Genomic DNA, 19243 nt, shown 5'->3' on the forward strand with positions numbered 1-19243 from the left:
TTATGATAAATTAAATGCAAATTTAATTTAAAAATTAATAAATATATAATTTTTTTTAACATTTAAATTTACGATATGCAAAAATGTGTGTCATCTTCATTTATGACATGGCCTTTCTTCACAGGGGTTTTAATGATACTCATTGTGTGTCATAAATGCGTGTCTTCTATAGACGACGCGCAAAAGCGTGTCGTCTCTCGTTATGGCAGGGCCTTCCTTGACACACATTTGCGCGTCATCTGAGCGTTTTACGACACACATTGCACGTTGTAAAAGGTTGTTTTTCTAGTAGTGACATAATTGTATATACTAACAATACAATTACATCATATCATACAAAGGATATATATTGTTACACGTAATATAATGAGAAAACTCACTTGAATCTAGCAAGCAGAAAGTCAACAACACTCCCCGTAACAAAACAAACCACAAACCACCTAAGACCAATCAAAAGTCAAACCTCGATCCTTAGTTCAAATCCATCAAAGTTTAAACAAAAGTCAAATTGGTCAAAAAGCCAACAGGTCAATGCGTCGCAACCTAGCTCTTGGTCGCGTCACGGGCACTAGGCGAAAAATATAATCGTCAACCCAACCTCATAGCTGCATCGCGCTTTTCGAGCAGAATCCTATTTCTTGTGAAGTACTTAATCCTTCAAGACCAAAAATCAAACTTTCTAGAACTCTTCTACGGAGGGTCTTAATGGATGACTTTTCTCAAATCCATGGCTCAAACATATCCAACTCTAAAACTAAGTCCAAAATAAGTCAAAAAAATGCTTACAACTTCATGTATGGAGGAAATGGGAAGATAAACATGCACTCAATACACCACAATGGGTCCAAAATATCAAACCCACCTTTGGACCTAGAGTTTTCAAAACTCCATAGAAAATCATGATAAAAGGAACCAAATAAGATTATAAAGTTAGATCTAACAATCATAAACCATAAACTTTAAGACTTGATCACTTACAGAGCTTGAAAAGGTAACTAAAAGGTAGGAATTCTTTCGATCTTGCTTCACTAGGCACCATGGAGCTTGCTGTTGGAAAGAGTATCTAAGGTCATTAACCATTGGTAATATTTCTAATAATAACAGGGTCCTTTCGGGCTACCCTCAAGACCCAACTTGAGTAGAATTAATAAAGGAGAAATTGGTTTATTAGTTATTAAGGTTTAATAATTAATTATAAACTAATTAGAAAATACATTAGAAATTAATTAAACAATTTAATTAATTAAAGGGTTGAATATTCATTAATCAATAGTTGGTTAATCATGAATATTCTAGAACCCTTATGTGAGTAAGGGGTGGACGAAATCTCTCTTGGATAAGAGAGGATTTCGAAATTTTCATATCATCACACATGGGGATGGAGAATCTAAGGCTATAAATAGTGCCTTAGGAACCTCTTTTTTTCTTGCTCATTTAGCTTGACTTTTTCGCCACTGTGACAATTATAGAAATTAGGTCATCATTAAAGGAACAATGTTAACCTAATCACTGCTGTAATAGACCTAATAGGTAATAAAGTTGTGGTTTTGTTGGTTATAGGGTTTAATACTTTGAAATACATCTGAAATATCAATCAAGTCTTAAATTGATATGAATCCCTAATAAACGAATAGTTTCAGTATACATAAGGAATGGGTTAATGCATATGATTGAAATACATATATGTATTATAAATTATTATGTGGTATAAATAAGTTCATCAGCCAATCCATGAAAATAGGAAATTTTGGACATAAAGAACGTCGAAAACGAAATTTGTATGTAAAGTATACAAGTGTTTTAAGAATAATAGTTCACCGCCTAATAGGTGTCAAAATCCGACTTTAAATGAAAAACGAGACGTCTTAGGAAATGAATTTTTATTCCCGGAAAATTTCCCATGAGTCTCATTCAGTTTAGGAAGTTATCATGTTCCTAACTTTTCATGCCCGAAAATAACCCGAGCTGTTGAGGACACGGTTGAGCGGCTAAGGTTCGCCTTCTACCCTAGTAATCTTCGTACGACTTGTAGAATCATTATCGAGTTTCGTATTGAAAAGTTACTTATATATTACGAATTAGGTTTTGATGTAGTATTTGATTCAAGAGCTAACTTTTCCATCACGCGTCATATCGACTCTTTTACGAAGTGAAAGTTTGTTACTGTAAATGGATAATTTCCGAAAACATTTTCAAACGCTTAGTAAAGATAGCTACACTATTTCTTCGCGACGAACCATTTTATTAGAAAAATGTCTAGCATTTGATTTAGTTAACGAAAACGTCGCCACTCGAAATTTCCCGAAAGCCTGTCGCCTAGATTGGATAAGATTGAAAACTATGATTGATTCAGACCGTCAGACTGCTTTCGTTCTTGGCCCTTGGAATAGATTGGAGTTTACTATAAATAGAAATTAGGTCTCCCTAATTCCTTGCACCTTACCCTCTCTCCTTCTTAGTTACTGAAACCGTCGTGAGTCGTCGTAGGCTGCCAAGAGTCGTTGCACTGGAAAACCACGAAAAAACCTCGATGACCGGTTGCCATTCCTTTTTCCTTCAAGAAATCTCCAGCGAAGCCTTGTCCGATTAGCCTACTCCCTCCAGCAGCTTTCGACAAGCAAAAGAACGCTGACAACCGCCGTCGCCAGAGTAGTTTTCCGGTCACATTTGAGTGGTCTTCCGATTAAGGGGTTGTTTGACAAGATCTGAATTTTTAAGAGGTCTGAATTTTTAAGATCTTAATTTTTTATTTGTTGTTAGGTTGGAACCTCTTAGTTAATGAGTTGAATGATGAAAATGACCGTTTTACCCTTATGTATTATCTTTTGCTGAATTCAATATTTCTGATTTATAAAAATAACTCAACCAACGCCTTGAATAATTATAAAAAAATATAAACACCATAAAAAAATCCAAATCAAACATAAATATTTTCAAATCCACCAAATAATACCATAATCCAAATAAAATCCTACAAAATCCGAATCATAATAATATATTCTCAAATCCATGAAACCAATGGATAGTAGCCTTTGATTTAACAACTTTTGTGACTGATTTTGTTGAACCATTCTTCCCGAAACTGTGGCTGCTAATGTTGTTTTGAAGCTTGGATATTTTGTCAACGAAAAATGTCTTTTGATCTACGAAAAACTCTTGCCAAAATCATTATATATGCACCTGTGACATACAAAAGGAAATCTGGAATCACAGAAACAACAAAACATTTGAATAGAAAATTTCCATATCATTCTATACAAGAAACTCAAGAACTTGTATCAATTAACAAAAAAGATTTCAAGCAAAAACACATACAGATTCAGATCTCAACATCAGATTTCAAACAAAAACACATACATATTCAAATTTCAAGCAAAAAAACATGCAAATTTCAAGCAAAAACATATACAGATTTTAGAAACTCAAGAGCTTGCATCAATTACATATCATATTTCACAGCATCTCCATGTCTGATTTTAAGAACTAGAAATACTAACATAGAAAGTTCAATGTACTCATTCATTACACTACCAAACATATTATAAGAAATCTCATATAACTAAAACTTCATGAATTTCCAACATCAGCTACATAAATTTAAAACCCCAAATTACATATATAAAGTAACTCATTAGCAAGAATTTGTAATTGAACACACATCACAAGTATTGGGTACTGTAAAAATCCAAAGTGAACACATAGGTTTCGGAAGCTAGATTGAAAAGTTAGGTTTTCCAGAACTCACCTATAGATAAAACGCCACCACCAGAAACAATTCAATTGCAAATAGATGATTCTCCCCCCTTTCTATTCTTTCTCGACCTTCCTTGACCGCAAAGTAAACAACACCACAAACTCAATTAACTCAATGGGTCGAAGCCAATATTGGGGTTAGCGACAAAAGAACGAATACTAGTGATAACATCCACTTGCTGGCAACACAAACCCTAGGCTAGGGTGTGGTTGCAGATCGGAGAGGGATTGGAGTGAGAAGGTGGCGTGTGACCATGACATGCGATGGTGGTGCTGTGCGACGACCGATGCCTATGTCCGACGAGATACAGGGGAGAGGATGGAGGCGGTTCTTCTTTGATGGCTTCAAGAAAAGAGAGAAGGGTGTGACGAGGGTATGATAGGAAAAAAATACAAACGCGCACCTTCCTTTTTCTTTTTAGATGCATAGTGAAGTCTGAAAAAATAAGAGGTTATTATCGTATTAAGAGGCAAAAAATAAGACTCCACCAAACGGTATGAATCTGAACTTTTAAGAGCATGCCTCTTAATTTGTCAATTAAGATGCTAACAAACAGCCCCTAAGTTGGGACTGAGTATTATTCATATAGGTTGACAACACTATTCATCGGTTAAAGTTACTATTTATCGGAGTGTGAAACTGCTAATTGCTGGAAATTCATATTCTCTTCGATTTGTCATACACACTTCAACCAAGTGAGTTCACGACCCCATTTAAAGCCTTTTATTGTATTCGGGGGGGAGGGGGAATACATGCAATAACTGTTTTATTTCTATTAGGTTTATAGAAATGATATTTAAACTATAACGAGAATCTATTTTAACCAAAAGATATAGTAGGTTTATATTGTAATAATGCTATTTCATTACCCAATATAGTAGTCTTACTGTGGAACCTCGAATTAAGGAATATTTGTAGTATTGTATATTGTTGTGGGATTGGTAACCTAAAACTTTTTACTAAAGTTAGAGTTATTAATAAACCTCAAATTCATGTGAACCTTCTATTCATAAACCTAAGTATCACTATACTTAGAAAGACCTCTAGATTATAACCGTAAGTTGCAAGAGCGGGAGAATCATGTATAGATCTATATGGGTTGACACCCCCACCTAAGGTTGCTAGCTACAACCTTGACGATCGAGTCACACCGGGTGATAATTATCTTATTATTGTGGGGCTCTAATGAAGCATCGAGAGAGGCATATCAGACTGAACTAGTTGGGTTATGGCACTCACAGTGAATGGAATATGTATAGGAAACTTGAAATACCTATAAAGAATATCTTTTTATCAAGGATTTAGTTATGAAAAGTCAGGATGATAAAGATACATTATGTATACCATAGGAAACTATCTATATATCCAAATAATGCATTTCGGTCTCGAATAGTACTTATCAACTCTAATATAACTATACTTTAGGGAGAAAGTATGTTTTAATTAAGTTATTATAAACCTGTAAACTCACCAACTTTCTAGTTTACACTCTTTCAAAAGGCATGTATTCTTAGGAGGTTACACTATTTGAAGACATACTACAAGGTTAATCATGGGATTGCAGTCGTCTATTATTTTTCAGTATTTCCCTTGTTGCCTAACTGTTAATGCTTGTTTTATATCTTTCATTTTTCGATACCCTAGACAAGGGAATATTGTAACCTACTTTTTTAGTGAATAAAAGTATTTATTCTACTACCGTATTGTTGTATGTTTAATGTATGCTTATTATTGTGATCCATGATGTCGTCTCACCGCGTGGTGTTTCCGTCGTCGGTTGGGCGTGTGACAGCCACCTTTCTTTGTTAAGGTTTGAGAAATTGAAATTTCTCCTATTTACTTTTATTCCACTCTTTGATAGAGGGATTCTGCTTTGGATCCTCTCATCCAAACAACTTTAAGGAGGACTAGATCTCAAGCATGGAGATTAATGGCTATATAAGAGGTATGGTTCCTCCTTTGTATTCAAGTTTTTCATAGGGTAACAGTAATTAGTATGAAACACAGATCCTTAGGCTGCATGTCCACTTAGGTATATCATAGAATGATTTTTCTGATACCTAGTTTAAATGTATTTGATGCATAAAAAACCCAAAACTTGCTTATTCTTCAAGAACCACCAATAACACCAAATTTCAAGGAAAAAAAGGCAATATAGGATAGGGTTCATAAGTTAAGGATTCTTTGAAGATGGAGGTTGTTAAATGGAGAAACCCTAGAAGTTAGTGTCCTTATATAGGGCTCAAGGCTTAAGAATTAGGGTTTGAGCTGATTGCGGCCATGCATCGCTACCCTTAGTTAGTCATGTCGTTACTTATAGTGTGGCACGCATCGTATCCCATCATTAAACGCGTCGCGAACTAGGGCTTTTCCCAAAAACCCACTAACTCATTTTCCTTAATATAACCAACTAAGCATATACAGAAAACAGGCGTTACACTGGTTTTTATGACCTTCAAAGGCAATTGAGTAATGATGTAAGTCGTCGTAAAAATGCATTCTTCCTAGAACTATGTATCACGTCTATTTCAAACCTTAAGGACTAAGCCATTTCAAGCAAATGCCGATGTTTTCGCTCTACTACCCTTTTATTGTGGTGTGTGTGGATAGATGGTTTCCAACATAATTCCATGCTCAACATATAAGTTTTTCATATAGTTTGATGTCAACTCGCCTCTGTTATCACATCTAATTTTCTTATTGTTTTTCCCATACTGATTTTTTATTGATTTTGTGAAAATTAATTAATCAAACAACATGTTTGTGTTTGAGAAAGAAAACTTACATGCATCCACTAAAATTATCTATAATTGTCAACTATTTGTTTTTTTTAACTCATCAGAAAATGTAATCTAGTATGTTTTTTCTTTACAAAAAAATCACATACTTTATTTTAAACTTAGGGGAAACATTTTTCAAAAACTCAACGTGACAAAATTTTGAATCAAAAGTGTGACCCAATCTCTTACGCCGTGATGCAATATCAACTATCGACATCATATCCTTCTTTTCAATTGCTACCATGCCCATTATATATAGACCTCATTTTAATTTACACACATCAATTACATGATAAAAAAAATCAAGAAAAATTGTTATTTCACATTGGATATCATTCGTAATTGGCAAATAAATAGTAAGTTGCAAATTGCAATTGAATTTTGGAAATGTATAGAACTACTTTAATTTGCATGCTACCCAACAAGGTGTAATCGGTCTTTCCCTCAAAAGGAATAGTATCAATGTTGGTTATAATGGTGGGTGTCTCATTAGCAGTTCTCGTATTTCTTTCAAGTGAACCACGCTTACATGTTATGTGTTTGTTTACACCCTAACACCCAACCCAAATATTATTTTGATCTAGCTTATCGACCATGTTTACGGTTGGTGTTGTATTAAACATGAGTTTGTTTTCATCATTTGTAAAAAAAAATAACCTTTGACATTTATCGGTTGTTAGCCCCATGTATGGGGCTTGATCCCACATGAAGCTCTTGGTTTTTCCTTTTCATTCTTTCCTTTTCCTAGCTACCACTCCAGATAACTAATTCTTTTTTGTAACGCCCGCAGATCCGGGCTAGTCAATTTAGAGGCAATAGGGATTGAAAATGACTTTTCGACAAAAGATTATTTAGAATAAATAATCTTAACCAAGTTGTAGAATATGACACAAGCTTTCCGTACATATAAAGAACGCCGAAATCCGAGCTATAACGAAGAAGTTATGGCCCACCGAAGTTTTACGGCAAAACCGGCACGGCACCGGGAGACGTAAATAGTGAATTTACGATAGAAGACTTTTTAGCCTTAGCAATCTAAACAAAAGTCGTAGAATATGTTAAGCTAAGAACATCAATAAAAAGAACGCCCAAATCTGACTTCGTATGAAGAAGTTATGATTTTTCTAAGATTCGGCTTAGCAGTGCACGACCCGAAACTCGAATTTTAGTTCGAGCGGTTTTTGGCTTACGCGACCTAAATGAGAGTTGAAGGTCTCATTAATAGGAACTCAACGGTAAAAAGACAGACGAAAACGGAGTCCGGATGAAGGAGTTATGAACTCTTCGCGATCATTTAACAGTCTAAACGCCTCCTACTGTTAAATTTGAGATCGGTCGAGAATTAGCTGATGGAGTCTAAACGAAAGTTGTAGATCTTGATTTTACCTACGCGTGGATATAAAGAACGTCGAAAACGGAGCTCGTATGCGAAAGTTATGATTTTTCTAAGTTTGAAGGCTGATACGCGATAGGGGGTGACGTGGCACCACCAGAATTGGACACGTGGCACCACCAGATGGCCACCACATGGACCAACTCGGCGAGTAGGTCCCCCCTACTCGGCGAGTAGGCCAGTCAGCACCCCTATAAATAGAGGTGCCGGGTTCCATTCATTCTCACACCTTCAACCTTCTTCTTTCTCTCTCTATACTCTCTCTCTAAGCTCCCTTAAGCCCCTAAAAGCCTAGGTAAACCCCCTAGCACCCAAAGGAAGCCCCGAGGCTCCTGGAGTCCTGAGAAAAAGGGTCTTTCGGCTTGGGAACGCTGCTCCAGCGAAGCCCGACTTTGCGAAAAACCCGCTGTAAGTAAGCTATGCCTACGCTATCTTTAGTATAGCTTATGTTTTAATATAGTAACATTATTAGGAACTTATAATGAGTATTTGGGCTATTATTATGAGTTATATTGAGTGTTATTTAACGCTTATATAATAATAATAATAGTCAGACTATTAATTAGTTACGGTTATCGTTAGATTAAACCCTAATGGTACTGGTACTAGGTTTTATCGAAGGAATATCGTTTTGAGAGTATCGAAGCGCTGTCCGAGTGCTGAGTCACCACCTTTCAGGTGAGTGCATGGTCCCTTTCATCTTACACATAGATATGAATTATTTTAATATAAATTACGTGCTATGTGTATATATTGTCAAAATACTTGTTGTCTATGCTGGATGAATGATTTATACATGTTTTAAATGATTTAAACTGTATATTTATTTTATATCTACAAATATGTGGGGATAAAACATGGGTAGATGAAATAGTTGGTGAGTGATGAAATAAAATAATGAGAGATAGGTGATGATAGATAGGTGATTATGAATCGGTGATGTAGGATACTACAACCTTGTCCGACAATTTGGAGATGTAGTCATCTACCAGAGTATAGATGGCGACCGCGGACTATTATAAACAACCCCGTGGAAACACCAGCAGGCTAGTAACCTGTAGGTGATGAATTACGAGTTCAGGCGATGTTGTAACTACGTATTCATGCGATGATAGTCTAATCCTTATTATGAATTACGAGTCCAGGCGATGTTGTGGCTACGTATTCATGTGATGATAGACTAACCCTTATCATGATTTACAAGTCCAGGCGATGTTGTGGCTGCGTAATCATGCGATGATACCCTAACTCTTGCTAGACACATATTGAGGGAGTAATCCTCGGATTAGTATTGTCTATGCAATGTAGGCGATGATCCTTAGGTAAAGTTCGTAGGAACAATCATGTAAGGAAATACGATGTAAGGAGATGAGAAGTAAATATGATATAGGAGATGACCCTTGAGATAATATCTTTAGGGAAGACTAAAAGAAGATAATGGGGATGGGTAATTGGGTTGATTGTTTGATTGTTTAAACATAATAACTATATTATTGTGGGTTGAAAACCCTATGTACTCACCAGGTTTCCCAACCTGACCCACTCAGTTTATTTACATCACAGGTGGCGATATGAAGTGACATACTGAGAGATTTAAAGAGATGTAGATCACTAGTGTAAATAATTGTAAGTTCTGTTTATGCTTATGTTTCTGTATTAACGATGACATCCCAAACGTTTTAAGATGAATAAAAATACGTTTCTTCGAAAATGTTTTAATAACGTATTTATCGTGTTTTTCTGGGAACAAATTCCGCAACCTTTTTATAAAATGAAGTACTCTGATTTTTATAAAGCATAAACAAAATCGGTCTTTTCTGGCCGTGATTTTGGGGATGTCACATTTTTAAACATTAATCATAGTTATGTAAGTCTCCCATAAAATTATAGTGTTCAGTCTCATCGATGTTTTTGTGTTTTGCATCTTTTTATGTGGTCTTATAGTGTTATCGGGTAACAGTTCCATCTTTCAACTTGGAACAAAAGATTGGAAAGAAACAATGTTTGTTGGTGGCCTTTTCATTGTGAAATAGCCCTTTACTACTCATCATTAATGTACAAGTGATACAATGTGCCCAAAATTGGCTTTGGTTTCATCACAAGTATTTGTATTCTTATCCTGGAGATGTCTATACCAAGTCCCATTAAGAACTCACATAATCTTTCCTTTTCTTTGGATTCATTTAGCCATCTTCCAATGTCGCTTGTACTACTACTACATGTACAACATGGTGTGGTCTATATTGATTGAATTGTGTCCTACTAGTCTCGTAGATTGGTTTAGGAAGCCGACACTAAAGCTACATTGATGTGTAAAATGTAGTCGTTAAAATAAACTTGAAATACAAATCCAGTTTTAAAATTATGAAACTGAACAAACCAAACTAAGACTATCAACACTAGGAAGTGTACCTAACCATGAATAGTATAACTTAGGTAAATGATGTGACATCCCCAAAATCACGGCCAGAAAAGACCGATTTCATTTATGCTTTTTAAAATAATTTCAGAGTAAATCCTTTTAATTTAAAAGTGTTGCGGAATTTGTTCCCAAAACAAAACATGATAAAATAATATTTATCAAAGCATTTCATCAAGAGACGCATTTTCATTATATAATCAAAACTCGGGATGTCATGTTCCGATACAGACCATAAAGCATAAACGATAACATTACAAGTCATTCAACAAATATATACATATAAAGACTTGTAAACAAAACAACTCGATGATTCATCCATCTTACGCCCTTGCACCACTTCCTGTAATACAAATAAAACTGAGTAGGTCAGGCTTGGGAGCCTGGTGAGCATATAGGGTTTTCAACCCACAATAAATAAATTATATTTAATTTCACCAACCAATCACTATCCCGATTACCCATTCCCGTTATCCTCACTTTACGTCCCTAAAACAACATCTATCTCAAAGGACCTAATCTAGGATTTTCATTGGGACGGACATTACTGCTAAGGGGTTTCCTCAACAATAGATATCCTAAAGGCAACCATGAGGGGGATAGAGTACACCGGTGAACACATCGTTCACAACACCTACAGGTTATGAACCTGCTAGCGTTCCACAAGACTGTCTAGAAAGAGTCTGTGGTCGTTATCCATACTCCGCTGAATAACTAGATCAACAACAACAACAACATCGATGTCTCTCATCTGTTTATTACACATCAACTATCTACCCATATTCTAACCAACATATTAGTAGATAAAAATATATATTTTCATACATAGTTTAAAACCTGTATAGCATTTTCATTCAATACATACTCCACATAACAGATGAGGCACACCCACATAACACGTATTTCATAGAAAATAAATCAGATCTATGAGATAGAAAAGAATGAATATACATTCACACATATAACAACAAAATTATACACATAACACGTATTTCGTATAAAATACTTCATAATTATGCGTTAGAATAAAGTAACTACACACTCACTTGATCAGAAGATGATCGGACAGCACTACAGATTGTAGAAGTAGTATTCTTCGGTAGATCTGGAAGATCTTCACAAAAACCGGACTCCTCGCGGGCAGAGCTTCGGCTCGGGAATCTTACTTCTCGGGATCTTCGGGACCTTGGGACTTGCTTCGGGGCTCGGGAATGATACCGGGGCTTCGGGGTACTTCTGGCACACAAAATGATGCAAAACGGGAGAGAGAAGAAAGAAAAAGAGCAAATGAGCCGGCTGCCCCCGCATCCTATTTATAGGAGGCTGGAGCCTCACAGTACGCGGGGCGTACGCGTCCGAATCGTCATGGCATGTGTCATCCGAAGAACTTGAGTGCGAGGGACGTCACGCTTCGCTGTACGTTGGGCGTACTTCGGATGAGTCCGATGACTCCTCTTCGGATAATACCGGATTTTATAATTAAATTTTAATATTAATTATTTAATAAACTTCGAAAGTTCATATCTTCTTCATACGAACTCCGTTTTCGATGTTCTTTATATCCACGCGTAGGTGAGACTACGCTCTACAACTTTCGTTAAGACTCCGTCGGCTAATTTTGATTTTATTTTTATTAATTATTTTTAGTAGGCCGGGACAGAAAAACTTCGTTATAAATTCATAACTTCTTCGTTTGACGTCCGTTCTCGCCTAACTTTTCATCGCTTTGATACCAACAACGAGATCTTCGATTCTCGTTTATATTGTTTCGGCTAAAAACCGCTCTCAAATCGAGTATTTCGGGTTGCATACCGTTAAGTCGAAACTTCAATAAATCATAACTTCCTCATACGAAGTCAGATTTGGGCGTTTTATATATATTCGGAAACCTCGTTTCAACTACTACAACATTATCCAAAGATAACGAGTTTATTTTACACTTAAATTTTGACGTTTATTTTTATTCTTAATTAATCAAACCACATAATTAAACAATTAAGCACAAAACACATAATACTCAAATAATACACTTCTATTATTTCAAAACGGGTTACAAAGGTTAACCTAGACTATTATATCAACATTAATGACAGCCCCAGAAACACAGGCATTACAAATGAGGGTTTCAGGCACATGGGGAACGAAGATGTACTACTATTTTTAAATATAATTATTATTCAACCTCAAAATAAAGCATCTAAAAGGAAATTTATGATAAGTCACTCAAATAAACTAGCAAATAAATAAGCATGGTTGACTGTATAGAAAACATATCCGAAGGTATTCATATTTTGATTTAACCATTCCCTATTATATTTATGACTTCTATTATGTGTAATAGATATAAGTTTGTTGTTTACCAATTCCTAAAGTAATTAATTCAATTTACATATCCTTAATCGTATGTTTCTAAGTTATCTGTCATCAAGGATAATGTGACATCCCTTATTTTCCAGAACAAAATAAAACTTTTTTATGCTTTAAATTATTATGTTGCCTTTGTTGTGGAAAATCTCAGTTTAATAACACATTTTGAAATAACAAATACTGTTTCAAAATACCAAAACACTAAGGATGTCATCATTAATACCCAACATATGTTATAGTGTAAAGAGATAAATGTCTTGAATACTATTACATGGTTGTCTCTTTATTCACTCAACATCATATTCAAATTCTAGCAACCTTAGTACCGCTACATGAGACGCCCATAATTTTTAGTTGGTCAGGTTTGGAAACCTGGTGAGACATCATATTCAAATCTTCTTCTCTTAATGCAGTACGGTTGTGTTATAACAGTTTTACCAATTTTATTCACTGTTTACATTACTAATATGGTAAAAGAAACTCCAAAAATTCATATCGCATACCAACTTTTCATTGTAAGTTCATATACATGTGGATTATGTATTAAAATGGCACTACATAAATTCATCCTACATTTCAACGTCAACCCGACTAACCCGATTAACCCAACCCTACTAACCCGAAACCCGACTAACCCGTACCTTACTAGGGTCGGGTTTCAGGTGAATATTTTTTCTAGAAAAACCCGACTAAACCGACCCGTTTAACCCGAAACCCGATTAACAGCCCTATCCATATCAGCCTTCCGAATGATATCGCCTAAGGACCCTCAAAACGACATTCCTTTATCGTTATCATTTGATATTATTGATATTTTCCCTCTAAATCATCTGAATACTCATTAGGTCGAAATTAAGGCTCTATTTCCAACCAACTCGAAATCGTGACGTGATCTGAAAATCACGATGTGAAATTATAAATTTGGCAATTGTCTTCATAATCGTCTAATTTCTTTCTTTGCTAAGTTTCAACTATTTTTCTTGTTCAATATTCAACGAAAATATACTCCAAATTATCCTTTTTAGCTTCTATTTCATCATGTCATTTGCAGGTGCAAATATAAATATAAAGCAATTAAGTATTTTTTGATCTATGGTTATCACTAAAACATTCATAAAAGTATTTGAAATGTCCCTTAAAATATATAATTTAGGACACATCACCCATCTTGATGCGTGATCTTGAGGGGTTGTTTTAGTTTATATGTTCGTAGAGCACTTTCCATCATAATTTTTCTCGTAGATTTGGCTATATCTCTGTTGCAGTGTTTGAGTATTTGACACTGCTTCTAATATCTTTTTGCGTCATCATGGTTAATCGCCTTTTTTTCATGGCATCACAATGCATCCATGACATGTAGTTTGGTGATGTTTCTTCCAATTTCTTTGATTGTGCCATTGATGAACCTTGCGTTGTTTTTGGCAAACAAGAAGTTCATCATCTCTTATACCCAATCATTGTAGTTGTTGTCTTTGAGGACGTTGTTCACATTCATCTGCCTTGGGTAATCAGAGGCATGGATGTAGTATGATGAGTTGGAGTTGATGGGTTTTGGTCATAAGATATCCTATGTGCTCATACAAACCCAAATGCTTGGATCTAGGTTTCTCTATTGTACATGCTTTGAATCCAAGACTATAAACCCTAATCATATTAACATGAGAATAAGTTTATAGTGTTACCTTGATTGTTATGCAGCAATAACAATCCCAAATCTCCTTGTATTGACTTTGGAAGGCTTAGAGTCACAAGTGTCACTCCTCTAATGGCTTACAAACACCAATAGCGAGAGGATGAAGAGGAGAGAGGTTGGAGGCTACCAAAAACGTGTAGAAACACTAACAAGAAGCTTAGCCACATTTTTTAGCCTTAAGGGGTTTTTATATAGTTGGGCTATTAGGGTTATCTAACAAGGAAACCCTAATTTGGATGCTTAAGCCTTTAGCAACCCATAGACTCCTTTTAATCAAGCCCTTGGACGATTTCCTTATGGGCTTCCCCATAGAATTCGTCCAACCCTTGATACAAGGCAATCCATGGCCCAAATTGCAATTATCTTATAATTACAATTTCAGTCCCTTAAGTTTAATTAATCTCTTTTAGTCACAAAACTAATTACCAATTAATTATTGACTAATATTAATTAAACAATATATTAATAAATCATATTTAATCCTTTCTCTCCATAATTCATCCTATCAAGTTGCTTTGGAGATCTGGATACCGCTTGGATCGTGTGAATACTTTCCGAACTGATCTTTCTACATTATGTCTGGGTTGCAAGAAATTCAGCCTAGAATAATCGAAGAGAAAACTCATGAATCTAGGCACAAAAATCGTAAGCCAAATTGCTAGAAGGATTCTTTGTTTGTTTGAAGAAAAAGAGAGCTAATAATTTTTGTGTATATATTCTCAAAGAGAAGAGTCGTTTATATAATAAACGAGATTAGGGTTTCTCTTAGGGTTAGCTGTCAACGAGACTTCAGCCAGGGTTCTACCCCTAGACCCTGCCAAAGGGGTGCTGCCCCTTTGGAAACCCCAGACCCAGGGGCGTTGCCCCCAAACCCCCGACTTGTCGTCGAACCAGCTTCTAATTCGATCTTATACATGCGTGCACTCCGCACAAACCCGTATATATATATATATATATATATATATATATATATATATATATATATATATATATATATATATACACACACACACACACTAATTATGAAGCCTCTTAGCTCGCATGTTAGTTCTAATTATATAAAATAACATGGAGACACTAAAATCACCAATGCATCCATACGTTTGTTTGTCTTAAAAAATTAATTGGTATTTGAAAAAATAATTATGTGTGTGAGGTGAAGCAAGAAAAACTCTGGAACTTTACTAGATAAAGTCATAATGTTTTTTTTTCTTTCAAATTCATGGATCATCTATTGATATCTCGAACACTAGAATTTATGCCGTAAGACAAAATTGAAAATGGTACCCGGGCAGCGATGCTTAAGAGCACCCACCTGGGTGCAATGTGGGTGCAATTTCAATATTTTGCAAAACATGTCACATAAGAGCATTTCAATAAATAAGTAATTAACTATTTATAAATGTGGGCCATCTTTTTTTGCAAGGCTTTCAAAACTTGAAAGAAGTAGGTGTGTGTGGCATATAAGTATTATACAAGTGGCATTGCAAGTTGCTTGAAAGATAGCGATTTGGATAGTGTAAATATTGCTACTTAAAATATATTATTGTGATTCAATTCAGACGAAGATTAATAAAGAAAGGATATGCACGGTTAACTCTTATAACAAGACATGTTTATGTTTTGTTTTTATTTTTGTCAATTGGTGCATAGAAGACCTTTTTATTAAACAACAATTTTTTTTTTTTGAAAAAAATCTTAAATAAATACCCTTAATTATCAATCCAAAATATTCTTCAACACACTTTACTTTTTAACTAAACAAACTATCAATAAAATAAACTTAAAAAAATGTTTTCTTCAACATGATGCGCAGTTGGTATATTTTTCTTCTTTTTTTTAACTAACCTTATAAAGCAACTCAATCACTGTTTTTTGCAGTGGTTTTTTAGAATGCTAAGTATATATACCCACTAATCTACTTCGAAATCTACACTTTTATACATAAAACTGATTTGTAACTTTGTAAAACTGATTTATATACTATCACCAAACTCATGTGTTGTAGGAACACTGAAGTTTAGTCAATCCATTTTTTTTCTTCTTAACAGACTCAGAAGGAAGGGTTCTTGCGAGCCAAAATGTTTCTCATATGATACACTTTAAACATTATTATCCATGGAAATTCACAAAAAAAAATCCAAAATGTTTTATCATATGATACACTTTAAACATCAAGATCAAAATGATGCATGTAGGCGAAACTTCTTCACCTCAACTCTACCATTCTTTATTCTGAAAAATTAGAAAAGGGATCCAACTCCCCCATTCTTTGCAGTTGATCTGTACAAAATAAGCTTCTCTATAAAGCAACAACAGATACTAATAATATTATACCAAAAAAATATCAGCAAGCTCATACCTAAACCAGAAGTTGTAACAGGGTCAACATGAAGATTATTTTCAATCACTGATAAATCATCCATTGGTAACATCCCCTCCAAATCTTTATAAAACTGTTGCTTCAATGCTTCCACCATAGACTACAAACATAACATATTAGAAACAATTAATTTAGCGCAACAAAAGCAAATGACTAGAAAGACTTGAGGCATGAAATTATAATTATAGAAACCTTCTGGAAATCAGTAAGCTCATTAATGGAGAGATGATATTCTCCATCAAAGGTTGCACCCACAACCTCCATAACAGAATTGAACAAAATCCCAATCCCATCTGCAACACATCTGTACATGTACACCTTCTCATCTAAAACACACGCCTTTGCATGCTTGATAATCGTCTTCCAATTGTTGTTATTGGGCCCACCAAGTACCTTTATCATCAAAATTTAAAAATAAAATAAAATAAAATACTCCTTTATCCTTAACAGGTCTGGAGAGATTCTTTATTCTTACCCCATATAGTGAAGACTCATTGGTATTATACACTTGTAGGAAGTCTTTCACTGTATATATTTTGAGTAATGCCAACTGGCGATGCAAAACCCCATCTTTTGCTATCTTTTCCAACCTCCATATGTCATCACCCAATGATGGAGGATGGTGCTTTTTGTATACTGCATCAAGAAAATACTGTTCCCTTTGAATCAAGAAGCTCGTATCAATACAAATATAATAGCAGGCTGTATTTGATATGTCTCTTAAGATTAATATCAGACTTAGAAGCCTCTGACTCAATGTAAAGACATTAGAAAGAGAGAGATATAAACATAGAATGGGGGCTTACACTCTCCTCGTTGGTCTTTTACTATGAAAGCTTGGCTTCTTGCTTCTCTGATTCTGACTCCATGAGTGGCATTTTGGACTTTTGCACCTAACCTAAACTTCCTGCTCCTCCTCCAGCTTGAATTATCAGTAAAAACTACATTACCTAAATCAGCAACTCCATCTTTCAGAATAAACACCAGATCCCCAGTCAGCAATGGCCTTTTTCCATCTCTTGCAGATACAACTTTGGCATCAAAATCACTCTCAGGCCAATCTTCCTCATCATCAAAAGGGAAATCACCATCAAGAGGAACAACCACTATCTTCTGTGAAGACAAGGGTCCAGATGACACAATCTCATTGGAAATGGTATCAAATAACCCTAGTTTTATAGCACTCCTGTCCTCAGATTCTATCCTGTTTCCAGTGAAAAATGTAGGAAGCAGCCTGTTGAGGAAACGAAGCTGCAGGGGTGTTGTAGTACGTGTATCAAGTGCATCAGAAGTAGATCTATATGAGAAAAAAGAAATGAATACATGCATCAAAATCTTATAATAGAAATGAAAATGAGATAGAGATACAACCTTGGTAATGTGCCAAAGATATTTTGAAATGCAAGCTGCACTCCATCTTGCACCTATCAGAAAGAATCCAAATGTTTATTAAGTTAAAGGATCTTGTGAATTATGATAAGCAGATGATTTGCAAACTAGATTCATAAGTTTAGACAGAAGACAAGACATGGTAATGGTAATGGTAGTACCACTCCTCGGATTAATGGTTCCAATGTTGCCTCTAACTCTTCACGAGAAACTCTCTGCAACACGTTTCTGCCATCACTGCAAAAGAAAGAAACACATCAAGAAGATTTGAGGATAATCATAGCTTGTGAAGTTATTGGAAATTCTACAAAATCTGAATCACTCACTTTGAAGATCCAATTCCATCTGATTCCTGAGTAGAAAATCTAGAACTATTCCCTTCTTCCTCCTCACTAAAGGATCGTTTGGGCACCATCAAACACAAACAAATAAAAACTAGTTTAGGAATCAAAGCAAAATGTTAACTGTAAACTGTCGAATAAGGATCATACTTTTATATGGTGAAAATGATAGGAAGATTGTTTGAAACTTCCAAGTAAATTACCTCTGTGTCCCTCAAATGTAGGTGTGGGTTTGACATATAATTGAATTTAATAGTGTAGGATCCAACACCATATCATTTTCTTGTTTGTCTTTAAAACAGAATCTATGTCTTTGACACGTGGCCTGACATCAAAATTTCAGAAATTCCTACACTTTTTTTGTAAATTAGCAAAACTGAATTGTCATAACTTTTATAAATATCCTATCATTCCAAAAAAATGTCCTTTATAGATTTTATGCCATTTTAACGCTGCAAGTTAATATACGGTGAGTTAAATTGTTAACATTATATCATCAGACCATTTGCAAACACCGAAAGGAACCTTCCCTAACAGTTGAACAGTTATACTCCAATCTAGAAACGAGTAGCAACAATGAAAGTTCCAATAATTCATACGTGATGTATAGTAATATCTTCGCTCGATAAAAACAAAAATATCGTGAAAACCGTTTTATCATACAAAAAATGTATTGTAGGGTTTAAAAATCCGAATCCGGAGCCGTAATTGACCCCACTACAAA

General features: G+C 35.1%; 1 protein-coding gene and 1 long non-coding RNA gene across 2 annotated transcripts; both read right to left on the reverse strand.

Annotated features, from left to right (window-relative positions):
* Nucleotides 1-2881: 2881 nt before the first annotated feature.
* Nucleotides 2882-4182, reverse strand: LOC144997635 (uncharacterized). Its single transcript, XR_013659876.1, has 2 exons — nucleotides 3746-4182; nucleotides 2882-3180 (listed from the first exon to the last, which is right to left on the reverse strand). It is a non-coding gene; the product is annotated as an uncharacterized LOC144997635 (long non-coding RNA).
* Nucleotides 4183-16472: 12290 nt separating this feature from the next.
* Nucleotides 16473-18696, reverse strand: LOC145047656 (calmodulin-binding protein 60 B-like). The gene is made up of 8 exons (XM_078995984.1): nucleotides 18505-18696; nucleotides 18340-18415; nucleotides 18161-18213; nucleotides 17596-18086; nucleotides 17265-17425; nucleotides 16982-17182; nucleotides 16769-16889; nucleotides 16473-16689 (listed from the first exon to the last, which is right to left on the reverse strand). Exons 1-8 carry the CDS (start codon nucleotides 18591-18593, stop codon nucleotides 16637-16639), a joined length of 1245 nt encoding a protein of 414 aa, XP_078852110.1. The 5' UTR covers nucleotides 18594-18696; the 3' UTR covers nucleotides 16473-16636.
* Nucleotides 18697-19243: the final 547 nt, after the last annotated feature.

Source organism: Lactuca saligna, chromosome 5 (assembly GCF_052625555.1).
Source record: "Lactuca saligna cultivar CGN05327 chromosome 5, ASM5262555v1, whole genome shotgun sequence".
Classification (NCBI taxonomy): Eukaryota; Viridiplantae; Streptophyta; class Magnoliopsida; order Asterales; family Asteraceae; genus Lactuca; species Lactuca saligna.

Excerpts from the sequence above, each read along its gene's own strand:
- LOC145047656 (XM_078995984.1), bottom strand. The coding sequence starts at position 18,593 with ATGGTGCCCAAACGATCCTTTAGTGAGGAGGAAGAAGGGAATAGTTCT. Across the intron at positions 18,416-18,504 it reads GATGGAATTGGATCTTCAAA|TGATGGCAGAAACGTGTTGC; the intron begins GTGAGTGATTCA and ends TTTCTTTTGCAG. Across the intron at positions 17,183-17,264 it reads ATGAGTCTTCACTATATGGG|GTACTTGGTGGGCCCAATAA; the intron begins GTAAGAATAAAG and ends TTGATGATAAAG.